This window comes from Pelophylax lessonae (genome assembly GCF_965119305.1).
Source record: "Pelophylax lessonae genome assembly, chromosome: 3".
NCBI classification, from domain to species: domain Eukaryota; kingdom Metazoa; phylum Chordata; class Amphibia; order Anura; family Ranidae; genus Pelophylax; species Pelophylax lessonae.
This window is the reverse complement of record NC_138770.1, coordinates 284,485,274-284,510,103: the sequence shown is the minus strand read 5'-3', so window position 1 is coordinate 284,510,103 and position 24,830 is coordinate 284,485,274. Positions and strand designations below refer to the sequence as shown.

At 42.7% G+C, this 24,830-nt stretch overlaps 1 protein-coding gene across 2 annotated transcripts; it reads left to right on the top strand.

The window, feature by feature from the left end:
* The first annotated feature begins 3,049 nt into the window (after nt 1-3,049).
* Nucleotides 3,050-22,971, top strand: EIF4A2 (eukaryotic translation initiation factor 4A2). 2 transcript variants are annotated; one of them, XR_014225013.1, is made up of 12 exons: nt 3,050-3,162; nt 8,363-8,408; nt 8,483-8,615; nt 8,841-8,980; nt 15,290-15,458; nt 16,143-16,252; nt 17,637-17,780; nt 17,899-18,036; nt 18,246-18,335; nt 18,871-18,950; nt 19,802-19,941; nt 22,379-22,516. XR_014225013.1 is itself a non-coding variant. In XM_082249413.1 (11 exons), exons 1-11 carry the CDS (start codon nt 3,134-3,136, stop codon nt 22,521-22,523), a joined length of 1,224 nt encoding a protein of 407 aa, XP_082105539.1. In that variant the 5' UTR covers nt 3,050-3,133; the 3' UTR covers nt 22,524-22,971. The 2 variants fall into 2 exon arrangements, 1 of the variants encoding a protein (XP_082105539.1); XM_082249413.1 differs by lacking the exon at nt 19,802-19,941 and having other exon boundaries at nt 22,379-22,971.
* The last annotated feature ends 1,859 nt before the right edge of the window (nt 22,972-24,830 follow it).

Genomic DNA, 24,830 nt, shown 5'->3' with positions numbered 1-24,830 from the left:
ACCATGCCCACAGGGTCCACCCCACAGAGTGACATCACAGAGCCTCTTCCTTGCTGATCCAATTCGGCCTCTGAGCTCTTGGAGCTGCATCTCAGCTGCGAGATTTGCTGGCTGTATATTACCCTAGCCTCTGGCTCATAGGAGAGCAGAGTGGCACCATTGTAACGGATGTCTAATTTATGCTCATTACGCATTCTACACCTGTGAGTGGATATTTTATGTTTTTTAACCTTCGATAAAGACACCTAATGCTGCACTTAGTTGTGTCCTCTGTATCTCCTTATGTTTCATTAGCTGAAGGTTTCCCTGTCTTTTTGGGGAGCTGCAGTCTAGGCAGAACAGGAGTGCATGTTTTGTTTACACTCTCCACACCTGTTTGAAGAACCATGTCTGTATTAGGGTCCTTTCACACGGCCGCTCCGTGTGTCCGCAAATCATCCTATTTTTTTGCGGATGATTTGCGGACATAATGTAAGTCAATGGCTTTGCGGATGTCAGCGGAATACCATCCGCTGACATCCGATTTGCCTCCTTTCAGTTCTGTTCCGTTTTTTGGAACGGAACAGAACCCTATTTTTTCATCCGTGTAAAAAAACGGAAAGGAAGGAAAATCGGATGTCAGCGGTGTCATCCGCTGACATCCGCAATGCCATAGACTTACATTAGGTCCGCATATCATCCGCAAACGGATGGGATGATATGCGGACACACGGAGCGGATGACACAAATGTCATCCTCTCCGTGAAAAAAAAAAAAAAAAAAGCACCAGAGCGGAGAAGAAATCCGGAGTGGCCGTGTGGAAGAAGCCTTAGAAGAGAGTTGCCTGCTACCTATTAGGACTTATTATTTACCGTTCTTCCTGGTATGATGTAATTTCCAGTCTGTGAACCCTCAGGCTGCACCCTATGGGTTACGTCATGCGCCACGTGACTTCAATAGGGGTGTGTGACACAACGCTTAAGGCAGAGCCTGAGGGATTGAAGACCGGAAGTCATGCCAAACCAAGAAGAACAGTACCCCTGTGATTGCTTATATTGTTTTAAGTTGATGTCAGAACATTTTTAATATAATAAAAACATTCCTATACAATATCACACTATTGGGGGCATCCTCTCTGTTTTGACATGGCACAGGAGTAACAATACATTGTGCAGGTAAGGCACTCTTAAAGGGACCAGTACCCAGTTACCCAGGTGGAACATCCGACAGGATACGAGTACCCTACTGAGTAGGAGGCCATACTTCAAGCACATAGGGCAGGGGTCAGCAACCTTCGACCCGCAGGCCGCACCCGGCCCACCACCGCTAAATGTATGGCCCGTCAGTGCCCATGTCCACCGGGCCCGTAAACATTTTTGCTGCTCTCCTCTTCCTTGTACAGCACTCGTTATCACAGGGTTGGATGGGGGCGGGAGCTGCTGGAGTTAATTTTTTACATTAAACAGCAGGTGACTGGTTGCCGGGCAATCCTAGCAACCAATCACCTGCCTGTTAATGTGAAAAGTTAACTTCAGCAGTTCCTGCCTCCATTCAGCCCTGTGATACTGGCCGATCTCTGCTCTGCTGTGTAAGGAAGGAAAGTTCTACCTACACAGTGTGAGTTTGTGTGTGTGTGTGGGGGTGCAGGGGGGTATGGGGACAGATTACACTGCTTTGGGGGGGCACATGAAACTGCTATGGGGGGAGAGGGCAGAGGATCCTATGGGAGTGATGTAAAGGGGGACAGAGGACACTGCTATGGGGTACAGAGGACACTGCAATATGGGGGAACCCTATTTGGGACACCATTACCCCTGGGGACAGGGACCCTATCTCCCCTGGGGACCCCATCTCTCCTGGGGACAGGGACCCCTTCTCACATGGGGACAGGGACCCCATCTCCCCTGGGGAGGGGAATTCCACTGCTTTGCTGTAATACCATCAGCTGGGCATCCATTATGCCCCCAATTACCTTTAGGAGGGATGGGCCACCTCCAGGCTCACCTGCCCCCTATCTATCCATTGGCTTGCATGTGCTTCCACTGTGAAGGCTCTTATAAATTCATTAGAGTTAGGACTGCAGGTATACAGGGAGCCGTGAAGTGGCCCAGCAGCTTTCACATGCGTTTGCAAATGTGTGCTAACTAAACCCCTGTTTTGACGCAAATCTGGTTGGTAAGCAAACTGGCTAGCAAATTGAACTGGGAATTTTACTTTTGTTTGTTTCATGGGAATTCCACCTCCCCTGGGCATGGGGACCCCATCCCCCCTAAGGACAGGAACCTCATTTTCCCTAGGGACAGGAACCCCGTCTTTAGACGGTGCTGGCTGACATCTCGATCCGGCGATGTGCACAAGAACCTCAGCTCTCCAAGGACTCTCACTCCTCATTGGCTGAGGCAGCAGCATAAGCCATTACGCAGAGGATTAACCCCTTAGGTTCCACAGTGAGTATAACAAGCATGCTTTAATGCATATACAGACTGATTTTACTGTTGTGGGTTTAGTAACCCTTTAAGGGCAGTAAAGTCATGCCAGCAGCTTGCAGGAGTTGAGTAAATTGCATGGCTGAATGTACAGAAATAAAGAAATCATTTGGCAGCTCTTGTACATGTATATCTCTTCGCCTGCACTTATTTCAGCATTGCACACAAGCGAATTGTCTCCCTCACAAGCACTTTCTACCTTCCTGCAATTACCCAGCAGTGCACACTGCACTGGGCTAACTTGTCCATGACGTCACCGCCACTCATGTCAGTCAAAGTCCTGGCCGCAAGTAAGGCGTGGCTTCTCAACCAGCAGGAGCAAGGGCCGGGATAAGAAACCCCGTACAGCCTACAGACCTATAACCCACTCACTATTTGCTGCAATATCTTTCCGCCAGTGACAAGAGTGCCGTGATAAAATAGTGCCTCGTTCCCGGAGGAAACGCTTGTATTCTGAGGAAACGGACCGCTCGAACGTTCATCGTTTCGGCAGTAACACTGGTCGGCGTTTGTTAATTCAGGCCGGCGTGTGGAGACTAGCGGGAGAAGTTTTTTCATTGTCGGCGCGGGATCCATGCGCCGTTCAGAAATCTAGTTCCGGTGCTATAAATGGCCGGTGCCACCTTAGCTAGTTCTTTTCAATTGAGTTTTGGAACGTGGTGTGGAACATGTCAGGTGGCTCTGCGGACTATTCCAGGTATTTCTCCGCCGCTCTCCTTAGGACAGATAGCTCAGTGGGCTGTGGCTGGAACCGACAAGCGGCATCCACTAAGGGGAGGAGTGTTGCGGCGGAGGGGTGTTAGAAGCGCCTCAGAAGTAGCAAGGCCTGGCCGCTTAGGTAATGGAGACCGGGGTGTGGAGGGCGAGGCTGGTTGTAGCGGTAGGGAAGGGGTCATTTATAATGAGGCGTGTACGTGCCTTGTATTTAGGACGTTCCTTCATAGTAACTGCTGTTTGTACAGTGCTGCTATGGTGACTCCTATACATGGCGGGCCGCCATTTTGGTGCACGGCCTGGGTTACCGCCCGAACCCGGCCACAGTTCTGGACGCCCGCCGGGGGGAGGAGGCGGGAGCCGTCAGCGCCGCAGGGTGGGAGGGGACCCTGATGCTTTTGGCACAACATGGCGGAGAGAAAGAAGGGAGGGGGGTGTTCTGCGGTGTAGGGGCTCATCTCTAATTGTGGACTGATGGATCTTGTTACCAATGTCTACTGAGGTGGCAGGGGGCTTCACTGCAACTGCTGGGTGATCAACATTCACTACATGGCATTCCTGGATCGGAGTGTACAGAAAACCTACTCCAACCTTCCTCGCCCTTTTCTTAAACTTCCGGTGTCAGGGAACCCCTACTAAAATTCACAACTTTGAATACATTAGTCTGATTTTCAGTGGGAAGAATCACCCCTTACAGAGAGCTAAAAGGGTCAGTGGGAACAGAGGTAAAAACTGCTTTTTGATCAAGGAACCCTCAGCTACTTCTGGAGGAACCTTGTCCTAGGGTCCAGTGATGGCAAACCTTGGCACCCCACATGTTTTGGAACTACATTTCCCATGATGCTCTACTACACTGCAGAGTTCATGAGCATCATGGGAAATGTATTTCCAAAACATCTGGGGGTGCCAAGGTTCGCCATCACTGGACTAGACTCTAGAACAAGCCACGGCTCATACACAGCAGTGGGATGTGCAGTGCAATGTTCTTTTATTACAGGTGTTTGCATAGCAATGATTGTGCTTAGTTCAAACTGGCAGGCGCAGCATGTTTCTAATGTGCTACCACATGTATGGCTTTAATCTTGTCAGGCTGCTGTATGTACGGACCACAGAAAAGCCATATCTCTGCTAAAAATGCCACAACAAAACACATGGCACATGTATGGCTTTAATTATAACAGGCTGCTGTATGTAAGGAACACGGGAAAGCCATATCTCTACTAAAAATGCCACAACAAAACACATGGTGCTGTGGCACCATGCGGCTTGGTGTGTCTGCAGATGCAGGAGTTTGCCATTACCAGGGCAGCACTGTTCTGTGACTGTTGGGAAGATGCATGTGCTCTGGATGCACATAGCTGTGAACCTAGCTTAGGCGCTTTAGTTATTGTGTATTCACTAGCATTAGTAAATGGATATAAAAAGTATCCTATTTGAGTTAAACTTTTATTTCCTGGTTTCAATGCTTAGGCAAAAATTGCCATACGTCCCATAAGGGGGTATCTGCTTTTCTCAGCTAAGCACTCCTGCATGCATGCCTGAGCTAAGGGCAGTTGGAATCCAGGAAGTAACTGCCACAGTTGTGAATCATGTCCTTAAGATGGCTATTGCCAGAAATGTTAGAGGGTGTTTTCAAAGTGATTTCTCAGCAAAATAAAGCATGGAGACTTGGATAGTTGGGGTTTTTTCCTCCCCTTTTAAAGCAGAGCTCGATGCTTCTTCAGAAAAAAAGTCAGCAGCTACAAATACTGTAGCTGCTGACTTAATATTGGAACACTTATGTCCCATTAGATTTTTTTCAATTGGATACTGCGACCGCTGTCTCCACTAAGGGAAACAGCCAGTTCCCTGCTGTGCTTTGGGAATGGCCTGGAGGGGGGGGGGTTGTACTTCCCTTCCCATGTGAATGATCCCTACCTCTCCTAGGAATATACTAGGGCAGGGGTCTTCAAACTATGGCCCTTCAATTGTTCAGGAACTACATTTCCCATCCTGCCTAGTCATGTCTGTGAATGTCTTTTACAATGCCTCATGGGATGTGTAGTTCTGCAACAGCTGGAGGGCCGTAGTTTGCGGATCCTTGTACTAGGGTAGCTTAAAACGGTTGAAGTTCTGTTGTAACAGTGCAGGCAGGTTTTCCTTGTGGAAGAGGCTTGCCATGTCTCTTCTGCAATAAAATATCCCTGCTTGCTGTCTTCTCCAGCGTTGTAAACTGAGCTGTGCATACTCAGCTTAAAGTGGAACTAAGCACATTGACCTAAAGTCTTGCTCACTTCAGGCTTGCCTCTTTTTGCAAGTATGGCAATGTTAAAAATGAGTGCCTATACTGTTTAAATTGTGTAATGTCTCATCCTGCTCTGCTGGATTTGTAGAAGCCAATATGCTGACGACCTAAAGATTTACTGCTGCTCAACTTAGGCAAAATGGCAGCCTTCTGCAAGAAGAAACGGGAACAATGCTGGAGGCAATTTACAGCGCACTAATTCTATTAGCATAATGTGGAATGTGTGTTCCTTGCTAGAACTTTTTTTTTTTTCTCCATCAAGTTTCACTTAAATTTCCCAAAACGGTTACATTGAAAGCATGGCGTGAATAACTAAAGTGCCCTTTCAAATGGCTGGTGTCATAACTGATCACGTGTAGCACCATGGCAGCTGAAGTTGAGGGCAATATGGCAGTTTCCCTGGCTATAGGAGGGGTTAGTATCACTTTAACAGCATTAGACTGATCTCTGCAGGAACCTCCTGTGTATTCAGATGTGAAGACGCTGGCAAGGGACCATTAGAAAGGTGGGTATTAACCCCTTAGTTCTGATTTAACTCTGCAGCATCTTTTTGCAGTGTGGGGGGAAACAAAGTACCCAGAGCAAACTGCAAGACTTTCCAGTTGAACTAACCATGAGGCATTGCAAGACAGTTACAATATGACTCCTGGAGACAGTTCCAAGTGTAACTTGTTAAGTTAGAGATTTTCTGTAACAGCTGGAGGGCCTTGACTTGCCCACCCTGACCTAGAGGAAGCCAACACAAGCACAGGAAGATGATGCAGACTATGCAATAGGGTCCTGATTTGGAGTATATTACTGCCCATTAAGCCACTGTACTAATGGTGCAAGGGGTCTTAAAACTGAGGTTTCATTAGATCCTAAATTTAACCCTTTGGCAAGTGATTCTGTAGAAACAAACTTGCCCAAATAACTACTGAGCATGAAAGTCACTCCTGCAACTAAGCCATGCAACAGTTTCCAAAGTGCCATGTGGCATTCTAATATTGGGTCCTGATATTGAAATACTTTAGTTCATTGTAGGGTGATAATGGGGGGGGGCACTCGCTATTTTGTGTGGTATGTACCCATTCATGACAAACTGGTTACTTGGCAGTTGTACCTTGTTGTTTTGGCTGCTTCATAGTACATGACCATGTGAAAATAGACTATGCAGGATCTAGCTGGTAGCCAGATCAGGAAGTGCCCTGTACTTGTGTATGAAGCATGTAGCCTCATGGCTGCCATTCAGGCAGCAGTGTAAGTCTAGGCAGGGCCTGAGATGCCAACTTTTCTGTTTATGGAGCTGAGCACTGTACAATTTTACAGATGTATGCATGGGCCCAAAGTGGGTAATGCACCTGCTTTGATAGAAGTAAAGTTACTAACTGCACATTTTATGGCTCTGTATGTGAGCTATTGGGTAAAAGGCTGTTTTATTCTATTTCTGTTCTTTACAGATAAACTAGCCAGGTGTTAAGAGAAGCAGTGATATCAGACTCTGTCCCACCTAATTTATCCATGGCTGTCAGTGTTTACAGCTTCCTGGGAGTAGAGCACCAGAGCAATGCTGTGCACTCACCAGTGAGATTAATGAGCTTAAATGGTGCTTTTGCAGTAATACTGCAAGTGCTGTCTGACTGTAGTACAAAGTAGTGATGGGGACTTGTTCTAAGGGCCAATACTTCATTAGGCTTGAAGTCTCATGGGTTGACTAGTAAGTAAAGGTGCACTTCAGTTACCTGAGTGGATATAGTTTAAATGAGTGTTTAAGTTGATGGCATGCTATGAAACCCTCAGCTACATGTTTTTAATGGGACATGTTATGTCTAGAATTCATTCATGGTTCTAAAACCTTTGAAATGTTACATTTTTCTCATTTGTTTCCTTTGTTGTGCAACTGTCTTTAGGTTCACACTACCACATGGTAAATAAAATTGTACTGCACAGGCTAGTGATGGTGTCTGCTCTTGCAGAGAGTGGTGACTTGAAGCAATTCAGTGCTCGGCAGAAGAATGCAGACATGCTGTAGTTTTACAAATTTTCCAGATTTGTGACGTGAACTGGGCGCATAGAGAACAATTTTTTCCATATGCCCTAGCAGTGACTTGCTTTTTAGTGTGGGAAAATGCAGTTCATGGTACATAGTGTGAATAAGCCCTAAATTATTCTGGCTTGTGTACTGTGCACCAGACCTGATTTACAGCTGTAAATTGAGTTAGTTAAGGCAGCAAATGGTTTCCAAAATTCTCTTTTGCTTATGGCTTGGGCTATTAGCATTAGCTCTATGGAAGGGCATATGGAAGTAATCCTATGCTTGTGTTGTGACACACAGATTTTCCTAGATGAAGACCCTGTGTGTTTTGGATGACGCTTGAATTGGCAACTTTTTCTGTATACCAGTTAAAAAAAAAAAACTGCTTTTTCTGACATTGGCTTATGTAAAGCAGTAAACCAGTCCTTTTTAAATCACGAAGTTCCAAATGGTCAAGAGTGAAAAGTGGTGTGGTAACAAGGTATTTGTGTGGTTTTGTTTGTTTTTTTTTTTGATTGGCTTTACTCCAAATAGGCAGTGTTTTGGGAATTTTCCTTAGCTAAAAATTTTGTAAATGCCATTCCCATTGATTTAGGAGTGCCTATGCAAGCTGCAGGAAATCTGAAAACCTGATCTGTGGGAGCCACTGTTCTAGATTGACTGCTGGTCAGGGCAGCGCTTCCTTCACAATTTATTTTTTGTATAGTCAAGACTTTAGTTTATAAAGGATAATGTAATGATTCAAGTGAAATGATGGTTACCATCTTTCGGGACTGACCTGGAATGGAGAAAATATACTCTGCTGATCACTTGTAGATGTAAAATATAATAGTCTATAATGCTCAGACTGCAGATATTAACTGAATACCATTTCTTTTGCTGTAGAGACCATGGCGGCCCAGAAGGAATGGACCCCGATGGTGTCATTGAGGTTGGTATGATGCAAGCTGCTCTCCTTACTTTATTCTTGGCATACAGTGTATATAAGCCTTTCTCTTTTTGCAGAGTAACTGGAATGAAATTGTTGACAATTTCGATGACATGAATCTAAAGGAATCTCTTCTGAGAGGAATTTATGCTTATGGTTTTGAAAAGCCTTCTGCTATCCAGCAAAGAGCAATCATCCCTTGCATTAAAGGTTGGTGTGACTTGTGTTTTAAAATGAACAGTATAAATCATTAGCTGGGGAATATAGGATTAAAATTCATAATCTGTTAATGTTTACAAGTGAAATGATGGTAACCATCTTTCGGGACTGACCTGATAATGGAGAGAACATTATTTCTGATCACTTGTTTATTTGTCTTGGTTCACATACCCAGTAAAATGTGGGAACAGTAAATGTGTATCCTACTTTTTTTAGGGTATGATGTGATTGCCCAAGCTCAGTCAGGTACTGGCAAGACAGCCACATTTGCTATTTCCATCCTGCAGCAGCTGGAGATTGATCTTAAGGAGACCCAAGCTCTAGTATTGGCTCCAACAAGAGAACTGGCTCAACAGGTATTGCGAGGGTAGTTACAAATGTGCGTGCTGCTCAATTTTCAGTTTGCACAACTGTAAAATGAACTTGATGGCTCACTAAAGCATCTTAAGCCTAACAGTTTTGCAGACTGCATTTTACTTTTTTGATGTGTAGTGAAGGATGTGTAAGATTTAGAATATGCAGCTGTGCAATATGAAAACTGCAGTACACGATCTCTGCAGCTACTGCTGGCATGCATGTCACAATGTTAAATGCTTAATTTCATGTTCACAAGCTTATAACCGGAGCTGACTGCTTGTTAAAGCACATGTATTTTCTTGCTTCACTTGTGCATTCAGTAATTCAGGCATTTTCTGGCAAAAGTATTAATCTCCCAGTCCTCTGTTTACTAAATGGGTTGCATGCATTTAAAGAACAATTCTTAATGACTGGAAAAATGGGTTGCACTGAGCAACCTGACTTGTTCTTGTGTTGGGTTTCATGAACCCAAATTTTTTTTTATAGAACCTGGTTGTAAATTGTTGGCTAATCCAGGTAGATGGAACTAGTACAGTGGTAATAATGGCCCTAGTACACATGTGTAGAAGTAAATTTTGTAATGGCAGAGTGTTTGTGACAATAGTATTCTGAGCATTTCACCCAAATGCTTTACTTTTTCATAATCCCTAAATTGACATTGGCAATGATTACAATTTGAGACATTTTGCTGCAGTTCACATAAAGCCGTAGTAAACTACTTCTAAAATTGTGCATTAGGCAGTTTAAACTATAATGTGCTAGTATGCATCATACTATCACATTGACCGACTTGCCTGAAACTAAACCCTCACTGCTGAAGATGCTTAATCTTCACCTAGTCATCTTTCTGGCTCTGGGCCTATCTGGCTGAGCTGGCTGTGACATCACTCCTGCGCATGCATGCGGAGGTGGTTGTTACAGTACAGCTCTGAAGGAACAGCTTTGGTATTGCAGTGCCTGTAATGTCCACTGGCTGCATGTAAAGTAAATATTTCCTAAATGTGCAAGTTTAGGCGATATGTACAGTACCTATAGGTAAAAATTATACATGGGGAGTTTAAGCCCACTTTAAGTGTTCCTCTGTAGGAGTAGAACCATTTTGAATGCTTGCCAAAGTTGACCCAAGCCCTGTATGCTAGATCAGATATTCTGGAGATTACAAATGGCTGGTTTATGCCTCTGATACCAACAGGAACATTCACAACTTAAACCTTTGTAGTTGTGACACACTATACCAGAAGTAACTAAATTGAGATTTACAGTAATCCCCCCTCCATCGCGGGGGTTACGTTCCGGACCCACCCGCGAAAAGTGAAAATCCGCGAAATAGAAAGACCCTATTTAAATACACCCTAGGCATGTTTTGTTAACTTTTTAATAGCATTTAAAGGTCTTTAAACAAACGTTTAAACAATAAAAACACATAAAAGATAGAGAGAGAGCAAGAGCATTGTAAAAACACAAAACTATTGTGCTAACAGTACAGTACTGTATACTGTACAGTAGTAAAAAAATACTGTACAACTGTACTGTACTGTACAGTATAGAGAGAGAGCAAGAGCATTGTAAAAACACAACTACTGTACTGTATTGTGCTAACAGTACAGTACTGTACAGTAGTAAAAAAAAGAGTACTGTACAGTACTGTATAGAGAGCAAGAGCATTGTAAAAACACAAAACTATTGTGCTAAAAGTACAGTACTGTATAATGTACAGTAGTAAATAAAAGAGTACTGTACAGTATTTGTACAGTACTGTACTGTACTCAGCAGAAAAGAAGATGACGATAAGCAGCAAATAAGAGCAGCTACTGTCCTTTTGAAGGCGCAGGTTCAGCAGGCGCTTCTTTTGGTGTAGGTGGGTTGTCTTCTTGCTGCTCCATGACCTCCACTTCTACATCAGAGGTGCCTGTGGAGGTACTTGGGATGGATGTGGCCTTCTTCTGTTTTGTGAAGAACATAGTTATAGGCAGTTGCTGGGCGTGTTTCTTCTTTTGGGCGAGGAGGTTCTTGTACACCTGAATGGCTCCATCAATGCTGTTTTGGAACTGCAGTGAACGAACCATGTCAGGATCCCAATCAGCTAACATCTGTTTCAGGTCATTGGCCGTACGCATGACCCTGCCAAGGCGCTCAATTGACAAGCCTTCCTCTTCATCCTCCCCCTCATGTTCCTCCATTTCCTCCTCACTCGCTGACTTGGTGAGTTCTGTCAGATCCTCATCGGTTAGTGGAGCTGAATGGGTTTCAATTAGGTCATTGACATCGTCCTGGGTCATATCCTGAAAACCTTCACCTCCTAGCAACTTCGCCAGCCTAATTGATTTGTCCACAGCTGAATGATGAACTTCGTCAGGAGAGAACCCTTCATATTCATGAATAATTTCTGGCCAAAGCTTCTTCCAACAGGCATGCAGGGTCTCCTTCTTCATCTCCTTGAGGGCCTTTTGTATGTTCTCCAGACAAGTTGCAATGGTGTAATTACGCCAGTAGTTCTTCAAATTGAAATTATCATCATTGTTCATGGATTCAACAAGATGATTCAAGGAGTTGCGAGTGTACAGCGCCTTGAATGCTCGTATCACACCCTGGTCCATAGGCTGAATTAAAGACGTGGTGTTGGGTGGAAGGAACTCAACTTGCACTCCTTCGTACGATAGATCCATGGCATGGCCTCCTGCATTATCCATCAGCAGAAGCACTTTAAAATCAAGGCCAAGTTCGGCAAGGTAGACCTTGACGGCTGGGATGAAACAATTATGGAACCACTCAGTTGTGAGGCGTTTAGTCATCCAAGCCTTAGGGTTATGCATCCAATAGACTGGTAGCTGGTTCTTGTTTTTATGCTTCAATGCTCTGGGGTTCTTGGCCTTGTAGATCAGGGCTGGCTTGATCATAAACCCAGCAGCATTTCCACACATAACCAAGGTTACTCTGTCCTTATAAGCCTTGAATCCAGGGGCTCGGGCTTCCTCCTTCATGATGTAAGTCCGTTTGGGCATTCTCTTCCAGAACAAGCCGGTCTCATCCATATTAAAGACTTGCTCTGGTTTGTACCCACCCTCCTCGATGAAACTCTTGAAGGTCTCATTGGTGTACCTTTCAGCAGCTTCTTTGTCGGCAGATGCAGCTTCACCTTGCAATGAAACACTCTTCAACTGATAGCGTTTCTGGAAGCGGTCAAACCACCCCTTGCTGGCAGAAAAGTCTCCTGATGAAGATGTACCTGTACTAGAAGTAGAAGGCTGATCAGGATTGTCGTTGTCTGACTGTTCGGCTGCGGCAGAGCCTTCTTCAGAGCCTCCTTCATTGGCAAAAGTGTCGTACAGCTTCTTTGCCTGTGTCCTGATGATGTTACCATCCAATGTGATGCTTTTTTTTCTGCAATCTTGGATCCAAATGGCCAATGCAGTTTCCATCCTAACAATGGTTTTATTGCGGGAAGAAACAACTCTTTTTGCAGCTTGGTTTATGGACAGTGCAGCAGTTGCCCTGATATTCTTGTCATCCTTTTTGATGTATCGAATCGTTGATTCATTCATACCATAATGGCGGGCTACAGCAGCATAACTCTGTCCTTCCTTTATCATATCAAGAAGTTTCACCTTCTCCTGAATTGTAAGGAACTTCCTCTTCTGTTTTGGCTCGCCAGAAGCCTTAGCCTTAGATGATGGGCGTTTGGGTGGCATTCTTGCGGGCATTCTTGCTTGTAGTTGGCAAAGGAGCACGGAGCACATCTGCACATGCTCCGAATCGCGTTACCGCCCCCTCTAACGTCACCGCGCTCGGTGCGGTCCACGAGCGAGGCATGCGTTCCACCACAGCCTCGCTCTGATTCTCTCATTCACCGCTACATAACCGCGAAATGGCGAAATATTACCGCGATATCCGAATTAATGGGTCCTAATTAGAATAGCGCGAATTACCGGGACCGCGATATCTGAATTAATGGGTCCTAATTAAAATAGCGCGAATTACCGGGACCGCAAAAACTGAACCGCGATGGAGCGGGGGATTACTGTACTATACAAAGTATTGTACAGAAAGCCCATTGACATTGTGCAGCATTTGAGTTAAATAACACTGTAGATGTCTAAAAGGCAACTTTTCTTTTAGTAAAGTTGTTAGTCTAAGACTGGATTGTTTCATTTTTAGCTAGTATAGGGAATGGGTTAAAACTCTCCGGGTATACTTGCCACCTGTCTTAAGATTTCCCCTGGTTCTGATCCTGTAGATAAAATGCAAGACCATGTTTGGTAACCCATTTTGGACTGTCACAGGAACACGTGTCACCACTGGAAGGTTTAAGGGGGAAAAATAAGATTCACTTTTCCATCCATCAGTTCCAGTTATTTGTCTTACCCAGGACAAGGAGACATTCCGATGGGTACACAGACAAGATACATTTCACAGCTGTAGCTTTATCCCAATTCCATCAGTAGAAGGCCTATAGCTAGGTACTTGCCTGCTCAGAGAAGATAAAAAGCAATCGACTCCTACTGTAAATTTTTTTTTTTTTTTTTTTTTCTACAGTTAGGGCTTTGCGTCAGAGAATGGCGCAAGCAATTCATATTGGTGGATGCAACCAGGAGTTTTTACAAAGGCTGTACAGCACTGCATTTTTTTTCCCTCCCTATAATCTTCACTGTGCAGGATATTGCATGTTTCTTTCACTTTGGGTAGTGGGAATTATTGGCCCTTTTTTCACTAAAATGGGCATTGTCTTTTTAATATGTTGAGCCACTCCTGTCTAAGCACAGGAAGGTGGCTTGTAGGAAGTACTGCAGAATGGATCACTTAAGGAGTCTCTCCAAAACTATTCTATGGATCAGTTCCTTCTGCACTCTTGTGACCTGGTTTCTGCTGACATCAGAAGCCGGTCCAGGTTCTGAAAACCTCAGCCCATATGCCTGGCTCAGCCTCTGAACCAATCTGCTGAGAGCCTGAGTCGGCCCCTCCACAGCCCAGCACTTAAGTACTGGAGGGGAGAGCAAAGAGTCACAAAGGGGAAGAACTGAGCAATCAGCGGTGTTTGCTTTGTTCTCTAGTTGGTGAGCGACGGATGCAGCATTAATCAGGAGAGTATAAATGGTGTAGTGGGGATTTTGGTTTTGTTTTTTTTTTGTGTATTGGTGCTCTGGCAGGGTGGGCCATTTTCTATTGCCTTTCAAGTCCAGCAACAGCCTTTTGCAATGTTGACATGCATCTATGGAGAAGTCTACTCTGCTTAGGACTGAAGTACAGGTGCAGGCTTGTGTATGACATGTGCTATTTAGTTTCTCTAGCAATTTTTTTTTTTGCATTAAGTAGGACATTTTTTGGCACCCAGTTGGGTTTTTTCTCCTGCCTGTGACTAGTGTTCTATTGAAGAGTGGTCACTTTGAGAGGTGTCCCCAGTAAAATATTCATCACCTGGTTCTGTGACACAAAAATTTTGCATTTCCATCTCATGATCAGTTGGAACACTCCTCAGCAGGCAATAACCTGACAAGGGTTTTAACTCAAGGTTTTGGCTAAAAATGTTGACTTCCCCCTGACCTTGGGCAGTTGTCATACTGGTAAATGCATAACTTTATCAAATTTAATGGTTTCACACATTTCTTTAAACTTCAGGGCTGCCCCTTTCATCAGATCAGGCAGGTGATGGATCATGTGAAGCCCTACAGTTCCTGGCCCAACTGAAGTCAGATTTACAGTGAATTCAAAAGTAAGCCTGTTAACCTGAGCAATCTGAACATTCAGTTAGTATGAATCCCCAGTTGGTACCCCCATTCTACAGAGAACCAATTAAAGTGGATGGTATTACCCTTTTGTGAAAAAGGACTATGCCAGAAAATTAAAGCTTTCTTGCATTCTGTTTAATTCAGTCTTCTGGCAAGTTGCTAAGAATGGCCTGTGTTATTCATGCATAAGAAATTATATTTTTGTTGTTCTAAGATACAAGTGCTGCATGAGTTGGGAGTTCATAGACTTGAATTTTTCCACACACACTTCGAAATGGCTTTATAGCTGCATTCTACTAGTTTAACCATAAAAATAATTTTGCTTTTGTTGCCTAAATTGGCAGCATTAGAACTTTTGCTAGGCATGACTGTTTTTGTTTTTTACTTGGAAAGTGCATGCTTTTTAAGCTTGTAGCATAAACACTTCACTGGCTGTGGCTCCTAATGTGAATCTCTAATGCAGCAGTCTTATTTATTTAGAAATGTTGTGGACAGGTGGATAATGTAGCGCTAGCATTACAATTGGCAATGTAAAGCTTATCACTGTGTGAATGTAAAATGTATACTTTGTTTTTTTTTAATCAGATTCAAAAGGTTATTTTGGCCTTGGGTGACTACATGGGTGCAACATGCCATGCTTGTATTGGAGGCACAAATGTCCGTAATGAAATGCAGAAGCTGCAAGCAGAAGCACCTCACATAGTCGTTGGGACTCCTGGGCGAGTGTTTGACATGCTGAATCGACGCTACCTATGTAAGTGGTGAAGTATTGGGTTTCATGTGATGCTGAAATGTCAGTACATTGGTCTAAATGGGATGTACCAGTGCCAATTCTGCCTTGTGTACAGGCTCTCTAAGTTGCATCCTGAAAAACTGATAAATTTAACTGCACATGCTGACAAGATGCAGTGCACTTAAGCTTTTACAAGTTCCACTTTCATCCCATGTGGCTGTGTCAACTAGGTCATGTTATATAAGATTTGACTGGGGAATATAGCATTGGCTCTACTCCATAGTTCTGTCTGCATATATCCTTCAGAGCCTGGGCAGGAGGAGTGATTTACAACGTCATGTTAGGCCCTGTTCACACCTGAGTGTTTTTCAGCTCCTAAAACGCTCATCTCTGAAGTTCCTTTCCAAACGCCCAACAAGCAAAATCCCATTCATTTCAATGGCCCCTGTTCACATCTGAGTGTTGTCGCCTGAAGTTCAAAGTACATGAGCTTCTTTTTTGGCAGATTACAAGTTTTTGATCAGATGTCAATGCCTAACACCTACATAAAAGCCTGAAAACAATATGCTCTGGTGTGAATGGAGCCTTAGGAAAAGGTGGTTGTACACATGGAGCTGGACTTTATATCAGCTAGGCTTTAGTGTCTATTTGTGTACATTGCATCTTAAAGCATGAGTCATCCCTGCTCATTCTGGTTTGTTTCAGCTCCTAAATGGATCAAGATGTTTGTTTTAGATGAAGCAGATGAAATGTTGAGCCGTGGGTTTAAGGATCAAATTTATGAAATCTTTCAGAAGCTTAGCACAAATATTCAGGTAACTCAATCGGATCATATTCCTGTTCTCCTGCATGAGGCTCTGTGAACAGTAATGCTGCAGCTTTGTGTAGCTGATGCAGGCAAGGTAAACTGCAAATGTTCCTTATGTGCCACACTTTAAATGGAGCATGCTGCAGTTTAAACTGAATGGGAATCCCTTCTGTACACTTTTAATAAAAAAAAAAGCTAGCCACTTGCCGACAAGCTGCCGTAGTTTTTACTGCAGCAGGTCAACTCTTGCGTGAAATGACGTACCTGTACATCGCTTAGTGTAATAGACAGTGGGGGTGCACACACGCGCCAATGGCCAGAGGGGAGCCAATCGGTGGATCCAGCAGATGCAATGTCCACTGGCCAACGATGATCCCCGTGGAGACAGAACGGTGGTCTGCCTATGTAAACAAGACAGACTACTGATCTGTCACAGATGACCACAGGGATCATGTGTTCCTAATATTTAGGAACACAGGTCTGTGTTCATCTATTGAGTACATTCTCCAGTTAAAAAGAACTCCCTAGGCGCACTTACACCTTTGCTCACCCCTGGCGTTAACCCCTTCCCTGCCAATGTCAGTACAGTTAACAGTGCATATTTTTAGCCCGGATTATGTCACTGGTCCCCCTCAAGTGTCGGGTGTCCAATCTGTCTGCTGCAATGTCAGTTCTGCTAAAAATCACTGATCGCTACCATTACTAGTAAAAGACAAATCTATCCCCTAGTCTGTAGACATGACTTTTGCGCAAACCAATCAATATACACTTGGGTTTTTTTTTAACAAATATGTGGCAGATTACAGATTGGCCTAAATTATTAGATTTTATTTTTTATATATAGGTTTTATAGCAGAAAGTAAGTTTCAGAATTGTCGCTTTTGTTTATAGTGCACAAAATAAACCTGCAGATATGATCAAATGCCACAAAAGCCTTATGGGGAAAGTCCTCATTTTATTTGGGTACAGCGTTGCACAAGCAAGCAACTGTCAAAGTTAACGCACTGCCATATCGCAAAAAAATGGCCTGGTCATTAAGGGGGTAAACGTCTGGAGCTGAGTCTGCATTTTTATGCATGCTTTCAGCGAACACTAAAATACTTGGCAGTGTAAAGTGGATGTTTAGTATGAGTGCCTTAGGCGATCATCAATATAGACTCTACCTGGGACATAGTTCAGAAATCAAATTTATACATTTTACATTTCAAGTATTGTATAGCTTGATCTGGTGCAAAGCAAGTTTTTTGTATTGGAAATTTTCTATTGACAGCCTAAATGTTTGTTGGTGGCTATATACTTTGCTATTTCAATTGCAGAAAGTGGAGGTTTATGGAACTTTCATTAATGCATGAGTATTGGCATTAATGCTGTTTTATTTTATTTTTTTTAAGGTTGTCCTTTTATCTGCCACAATGCCCACAGATGTGTTGGAAGTGACCAAAAAGTTCATGAGGGATCCAATTCGTATTCTTGTGAAAAAGGAGGAACTGACTTTGGAGGGTATTAAGCAGTTCTATATTAATGTTGAAAGAGAGGTAAGAACAGAAGCACCAGCTTTGTACAATGTCTTTACTGGCCTTTGTTCTGTGACCTACTTAAGCTGTTGAGATTGCATGTAGCTGCTTAACCAAATATTAAATTACTCTCCTTTAGGAATGGAAATTGGACACTCTCTGTGATCTGTATGAGACACTGACCATTACACAGGCTGTCATTTTTCTTAATACAAGAAGAAAAGTTGACTGGTTAACAGAAAAAATGCATGCAAGAGATTTCACTGTATCTGCTCTGGTAAGTTGTGTTTTTTTTTTTTTTTTTTTTTTTACATGCAGGATAAGTTACAATATGGCAGTGTGGTGCTGTGTTGTCGTTCCCCCTGCTGAAATAAAACTGTTTCCTACTATCCCTGACTGTTCAATGTGGCAGGCAGGGACGCTTGGTCTCAAACAGCTATTACAGTTCTGTGCAAGATAAGTTAATAACACACCCTTACATTGCAGCATGGTGATATGGATCAGAAGGAACGAGATGTCATTATGAGGGAGTTCAGGTCTGGATCTAGTCGAGTATTGATCACTACTGATTTACTGGTAAGGGTGACTTAAGAATGGGGGAGGGGGGGGTGTAATCCAAAGACTTGTATAGTCTGTGATGGTTTCTTGTACCTAGCAGTGATGTTCTTTGGGATATTAAGAGCCATATTCCACAGTGAATTACACAGTTGTTCTTCACCACTATACTGTGGCTGACAGTTATTTTGGTTTTTAATTGAATTGAATTGTTATGTTTTCACTTGCCCATGTTTCAACTACACTTGGGTTACTTAACTGTGGATGGATTCTCGATCTAAAATATGCAGTTTTAACTCTGGAATCCTTCACCACGTGCCTCGTGTTCTAAACAGTCAATTTTGATGCTTATCTAGAAGTCACTATTCTGCAAAAGGTGCTCATTGAATAATTTTAAACTGCTGCAGAAATTAAAAATAAAAATGGCTATCTTTTTCAATGAAGCTAACTATGTAGACTGCCATAGATTAACACAGGGAAAAACATTTTGTCCACAATTACTAAAGGTTTTAGTCAAATGTGTTCCAATGACTGACCTTTTTTTTTTCTTTTCTAGGCACGTGGCATAGACGTGCAACAGGTTTCCCTGGTGATAAATTATGACCTACCAACCAACCGTGAAAATTACATTCACAGGTCTGTATATACAATAGTGTAAAGTGTTGCGCTATAGTAAAACAAGTAATCCCAAGTGGAAATTAAAATTAAACTATCCAAAAAGAGATGGAAGTCCTTTGCTTCATGGATGCTGTTTGCACCTGCCAGATGTTGATTTATTGAATAAAGGGATCACTCAAAAGATAAAATGGTATTTGTGCACATCTTAAACAGTTAGGTTTTACACTTTATCCAGTGCTTTTCATAGAACTTGTTTGGGAGCTCTGGAAGTCCCTTCGAAGGCTCATACCAGAATGTGGTTTAAAGGGGAATTCCCCAAGTTTGCCAGACCTACCGGTCACCAGGGGATCCTGGCCATTTGGTAAGGGCATCGTGTTTGTTTTTTCCCTCAATCTTTTGGGACGGTTAGAACTATTTTTTTTGTAATGTTTTACTTGGGATTATTTACTTGTGCTTTAATGAAGCGTAACACTGTTTAACAATTCTTTTGTGATAAGTCTCACTGTTTGCAGCCTGTGAAACTGTATTCTTGTGTATACAATACTTGTTTTCTTAAATCTTTTCTGTAACTTTATTTAGTTTAGTGGTTAAGAAAATTCTATCAGATGACCTTCAGCAAATGCAGTAAAATTTTGAATGCCAAAGCACTTTCTATCCTTATAAAGTAAATAACGCAGGTTAAGTTACAGTATAGCTGTGAAGTGCTGTTCTGTCGTTCCCCCTGCAAATAATAAATTGCTTCCTACTATCCCTGTCTGTTCTGAACAAAACAGCCGACAGGGACGCTTGGTTTCAAACAGGTTTTGTCTATAATATGGCATGTAGTAAATTCCCCAGGCAATCTTTACAAAGCTTTTATGTTTAAATAGCTAAGGAGCAGAGTACCGTTTGCTCCCGGACGCAGCAGAGAATGGCCTATGGAACTGGTGTGTATTTCTCTTGACCAGAGAAAACACATCTGGTCGTGAATTGATGGCGGCCAGTGGAACAAGGACTTGTACTTGTAAAGGTAATGTCTTTATATCTTTCTGTTGTCTAGATACAACAGTTGGGGAAATTGGTTAATTGAATAATGCTTTGGCTGTCTGCTCTTACATGCCTACATGTTCATAATTTAGCTATGTAGATCTGTTACTACTCAACACTGCAGGCACACACCATGCTATAAAAGTAATGTGGCATTTGGGGGGGGGTCTCTGAACATTCAGTTTTCAAAACTGACTAGGCAAAAAGCACTAAAAGTACATTTTCTGTAGACAGGCTGAAAACTAGTTTGTTTAACCCCTTGGTGCTGAGTGGCTGCATTTTTTTTTTTCATGAATTGGGGCAAAGTGTGCACTGTCAGTGCTCCCAGGCGGCTAACAAGTTCCAGATCGCTACTTGCGAATGGGAACTTTCAATTGTGTGACTGCCAGCCCATCACAGTAGTCGCATGATTATAAACCCCACCTCCCAGCATCCTGAACTTAAAGGGCTGGGAGGCATCAAGAGGTAAGGCTTTCCCTGCAGCAGTGGTGTAATTTGGGTGCATGGGAAGCCGATGTGGACTGGGAGTCAACATGCTAAAAGTCAATGGGTTCCACAAAGTCGTACAAATGAGGCCTATTTATCTCGAGTGGCAGCAAAAATGCACTTTATATTTTTCTTTAGTCACATACTTGGTGGGAACAGTATCTTCAAACCTTGGCCGGATTTGTTTGAGAAAATACAGCCATTAATTGGGCATCAGTGGCTTTAGATGGTGTGGATTACTACTAAGCAGAAGAGACAATAAATGTCCAGTGTATAATATGCAATAAAACTAGGCAGGGTGTGGGGAGGAATATCTGCTGGTGCCTATGTACATAGGATCACCAGTCTGGTAATTTAGTAATACACACCTGGTGCTGTGGAACTAGGCAAATGCTACCATTTTAATCAGTTTGAAAATTACCTTCAAAAATGGATTTGCAACAGTAAAGGTGTCTATTTACCCAGACTTGGTGGCGTTTATAAAGCTCTTGAGTCTTTACAACAATGTAAAGGTGACATGGACTAAATTTGGTTCAGCCTGCAATGCAGCAGGATCAGGGCTAGTCAACTTTCCATACTTTCAAGTTGCCTAGCTTATAATCTATATTGATTGCTTGTGCATTTTCAGCAGTTCATTGCCTTAAACTGCTGTTTAGCATAGGTTTTCACCAGACATTTGTGTTCTTGTATTGCTTTTGAGCACCGGATAATATGCATGTTCAGTTCCCTATTACATGTGTGGCTGGAGTATCTTGTAGATCAGGGGTGGGCAAACTGCAGCCCTCAGGTGTTGACCACATGTCCACGAGACATTGTAAGTTTGACAATTGCAGGCATGATGGGACTTGCTCAGCAACAGTTGGGGGGGGGGGGGGGTTTAATCCAAAGACTCAATCTGTGAAGGTTTTTTTGTACCTAGCAGTGATGTGATCTTTGGGATATTAAGAGCCATATTCCACAGTGAATTACACAGTTGTTCTTCACCACTATACTGTGGCTGACAGTTCTTTGGTTTTTAAATTGCATTGGTTGTTGCCATGTTACTTTCACTTGCCCATGTAGCAAAACTTGTTTCAACACTTGGGTTACTTTAGCTGGATTCTCTTGATCTAAAACGTGCAGTTTCCTTAGAGGGAGTAAACGGGTTTTTTTTTTTTTCCCCTGGCAAGTTAGTCCTAATGTGCGTCTTTTGCATCGCATACTAGCACATTATGTTAAATTTGGTTTTAAACAAAGCCCTCCTGCGCTGAGATGTCTGTGCTGGAGGCAGCTTCCATCTTCACCTGTCTTCCAGGTTTGCAGACTCAGTCTCTGAATGGCCAGAGCTGCGATGGCATCGCTGCCATTCATGGCACAGGGCTCTGAAGAACGGCCATCCCTGCCATTCCTTCAAAGAACATGCACCAGTGCTGTCACTGGCTGCATGTAGAATACATTTCCTAAACGGGCTTGCCTATAGGTAAATGTATGGAAGTTTACTTCACCACATGCCTCTTGTGTTTTCAAAAGGCACCCCTGCTATATATGGAGGCCAGAAATATGGGTGACTGCAAATTATGGACGGTAATACCTTAGAGTTAGGTTAAATACCAGGAAAGGAGGCATTTTCGGTATTGTCGGATCATTCTGCGTTTCAACTTTAACATGGTTGAATGATCATGTATGCATTTTAGACAGCATTTGGCTTTGTTACAAAGTTGAACAAACTTTTTCTTATGTACATTAGAATGGTTGCACATGTACTTTAGGGACATGGAACTGTTCTTCAAGAAGGTATATTAGCAGGATTTCTGACATGAGGATTTTCCAGCCTGAGTCAACAGAAGACAGATTCTAGAAAATACAAACTGTATATAGCGCACTATGCTTGGTGGCTTCATTCTTTGGTTGTCCTGTTTATGAATGACATGAACAAAAATTATATTTTCTTGCAGGATTGGACGTGGAGGTCGCTTTGGTAGAAAAGGTGTGGCAATTAACTTTGTTACAGAAGAGGATAAAAGAATACTTCGAGATATCGAGACTTTCTACAATACTACTGTGGAGGAGATGCCAATGAATGTGGCTGATCTTATTTGATCCATGGGATGAGTTTTTTTTTTTTTTTTTGAATGCCGTACTCGCTGTTGCTGAATTGGCGAATCACGACGCGCATTTGTGCTTTTCTTTGGAAATATATTGAATCTTGTCTCAATGCTCATAACGGATCAGAATTCGATTTTTTGATAAGCAAAGCGACTGTAGTCGCCTTCTCTAGAAGGGAAGTTGTGGGCTTATCCTCTTTCCAGAGTTTAGACTGTTGGGGTGGGTTGTAAAGCAATGGGGTCTTTACTTTTTTGTGTTAGACATTTATTTCCTAGTTATTTGGAAGTGGTTGTGTTTGATGTTCTTTATCATTTAATAATTTACTTATGGACTAAAAGATATAAGTGCTGTATAAAATCAGCCAATTATGTTAAATTAGCATATACACATTTATTGTACATTACAGATGTAGAATTTACTAAATTAAAGGCCTATATCTTGTGTTAATGTATATTTATTCAGTAAAAGGTAAGTGCATTTGTGCTAGACCCTGAGCCCCAACAATCTGTTGTCTTTGGCTTAAATGTAAAGTTGCCACATTGCACATTTAAATGTTTAATAAATTGTAAATGGTATTTCCTGTGTTTTCGGTTTTTGGTCTGCTAAACTCGAGGTGTAATTTTATTCGGGCTATAGAAAAGTATCTGTATGCATCACAAAATTTATGTATTGACATTTAAAGCAGACCTACACAGCACGTGAACGCCACAAACCAAAAATGCTCTAACATTCAAAGCAAACACTTTCATCCAGGGTTAGAACTTGATGTGTGGTGGGGGGTTTTTGTGTGCTGATAACAATTGGTCATGCCAACACTACCCTTTTTAGCTTTTGTCATTTAACCACTTCGCTTGTACATGATGGGATGCATTTGGTCATGCTCCACCTGCCCAGGTGACTGTACAATAAAGGTTGACTCTGCCCTGCAGAGCTCCTCCCACCCCAACTAGCTGGCAAAACCGAGGGCAGTCTTTTCATAACCTGTAATGAAAGGTGAACTTGGCCCTTTTTTTTTTTTTTTTTTTTTTTTTTTTTTTTTTTTAACCAATAACTGCATCCAACTCAAGAATCCATGCTAAAGAGTGGTTTTAGTATTAGATCAAATCCTTGATCTGGATAAGTCTTATTGGGATGACCTGAAGCTTCTTGCCTGCAACAGGCAGTTGCACAGTTGGCTAGCCAGGGTACTTGCAGGTCCAGAGCTGTGGCAGAACCTAGTTGTTGGAAGACCCTAGGTAGCATAATTGAATAATCTGTTTAGTCTGCTGCAGTTAACATAAATTGCCCCTAAAATTTGGGATCCTTAGTCCTTCACAATTTGGGCAGCAAAGAACTTGGGTGCAGTGGGGAAACTTCCTACCGCATCAAGAAGCCACAGGTGGCTGGTGCTGCCAGAAGGCTCTATATAGTTTGCACTGTACTAGGCGCTCTCTTAGCCATATGATTTGCCTAAACTAGCAAACCTGTGGCCCTTAACTTCCAATTGGTGCCTAGCTGTAGAATGGGACGTCTTTCCTGACACATTACCCTTCTGTGTGGACATTTTGGGAGAGTCTCTTATGGCTAAAACTGGTTCAGAGCTCCCTCCACAAACAGCTGAAACATATGCCCTTCAAAGGTGCATGCTGGGTTATTTTAGCCAAATGATTAGAGGAAAGTCTTCTAACGGTGTCAGAATCCTTTGGGGGACAAAAGCTGTCAGGACCAAGAACTGTTCCTTTCCTAAGTCTGCATCTAAATATTCTGAAGAAAATCGAACTAGAAAGCTTGCCAAGATGGGCAACAAACACTTTTTCACAATGCATGGGTGCTTCTACCTCCTGCAAGAGGGACTTGTCTCTTTGGGTTAAAAACTTTGGCTGACATCTTGCATCCTCCATACTCTCACTGTAAAATGTGCCTGCTACACCTGACAGAAGCCCTTTTTGCGCAACTGGAATAGTATACAAAGTGTTGCACTAAAATTTCCAAGTAAAAAATTTAAATGCAGATATACAGTGGGGAGAATGTTTGAGTTTTGTAATGAAGGGTCTAGCATTACCACAGGTGTATATTTAAATAGAATATTAACCTGGAATCCAGAAAACTCATGATACAAGTGTTTGGGTTGCAGTTCAGTGAGCAAAATATGACTTGGTGGAGAAACACTTGCTGGCACGCAGAGGTAAAGACCTTTTCTCTTTTGTCCATCAAAAAACGTAGCTGCTGCTTTAACCACTTGCTGACTGCCGCAAGTACATATACTGTGGCGGTCAGCCCCATCCAGGCAAAGTGACGTATCGGTACATCACTAGCCATCGC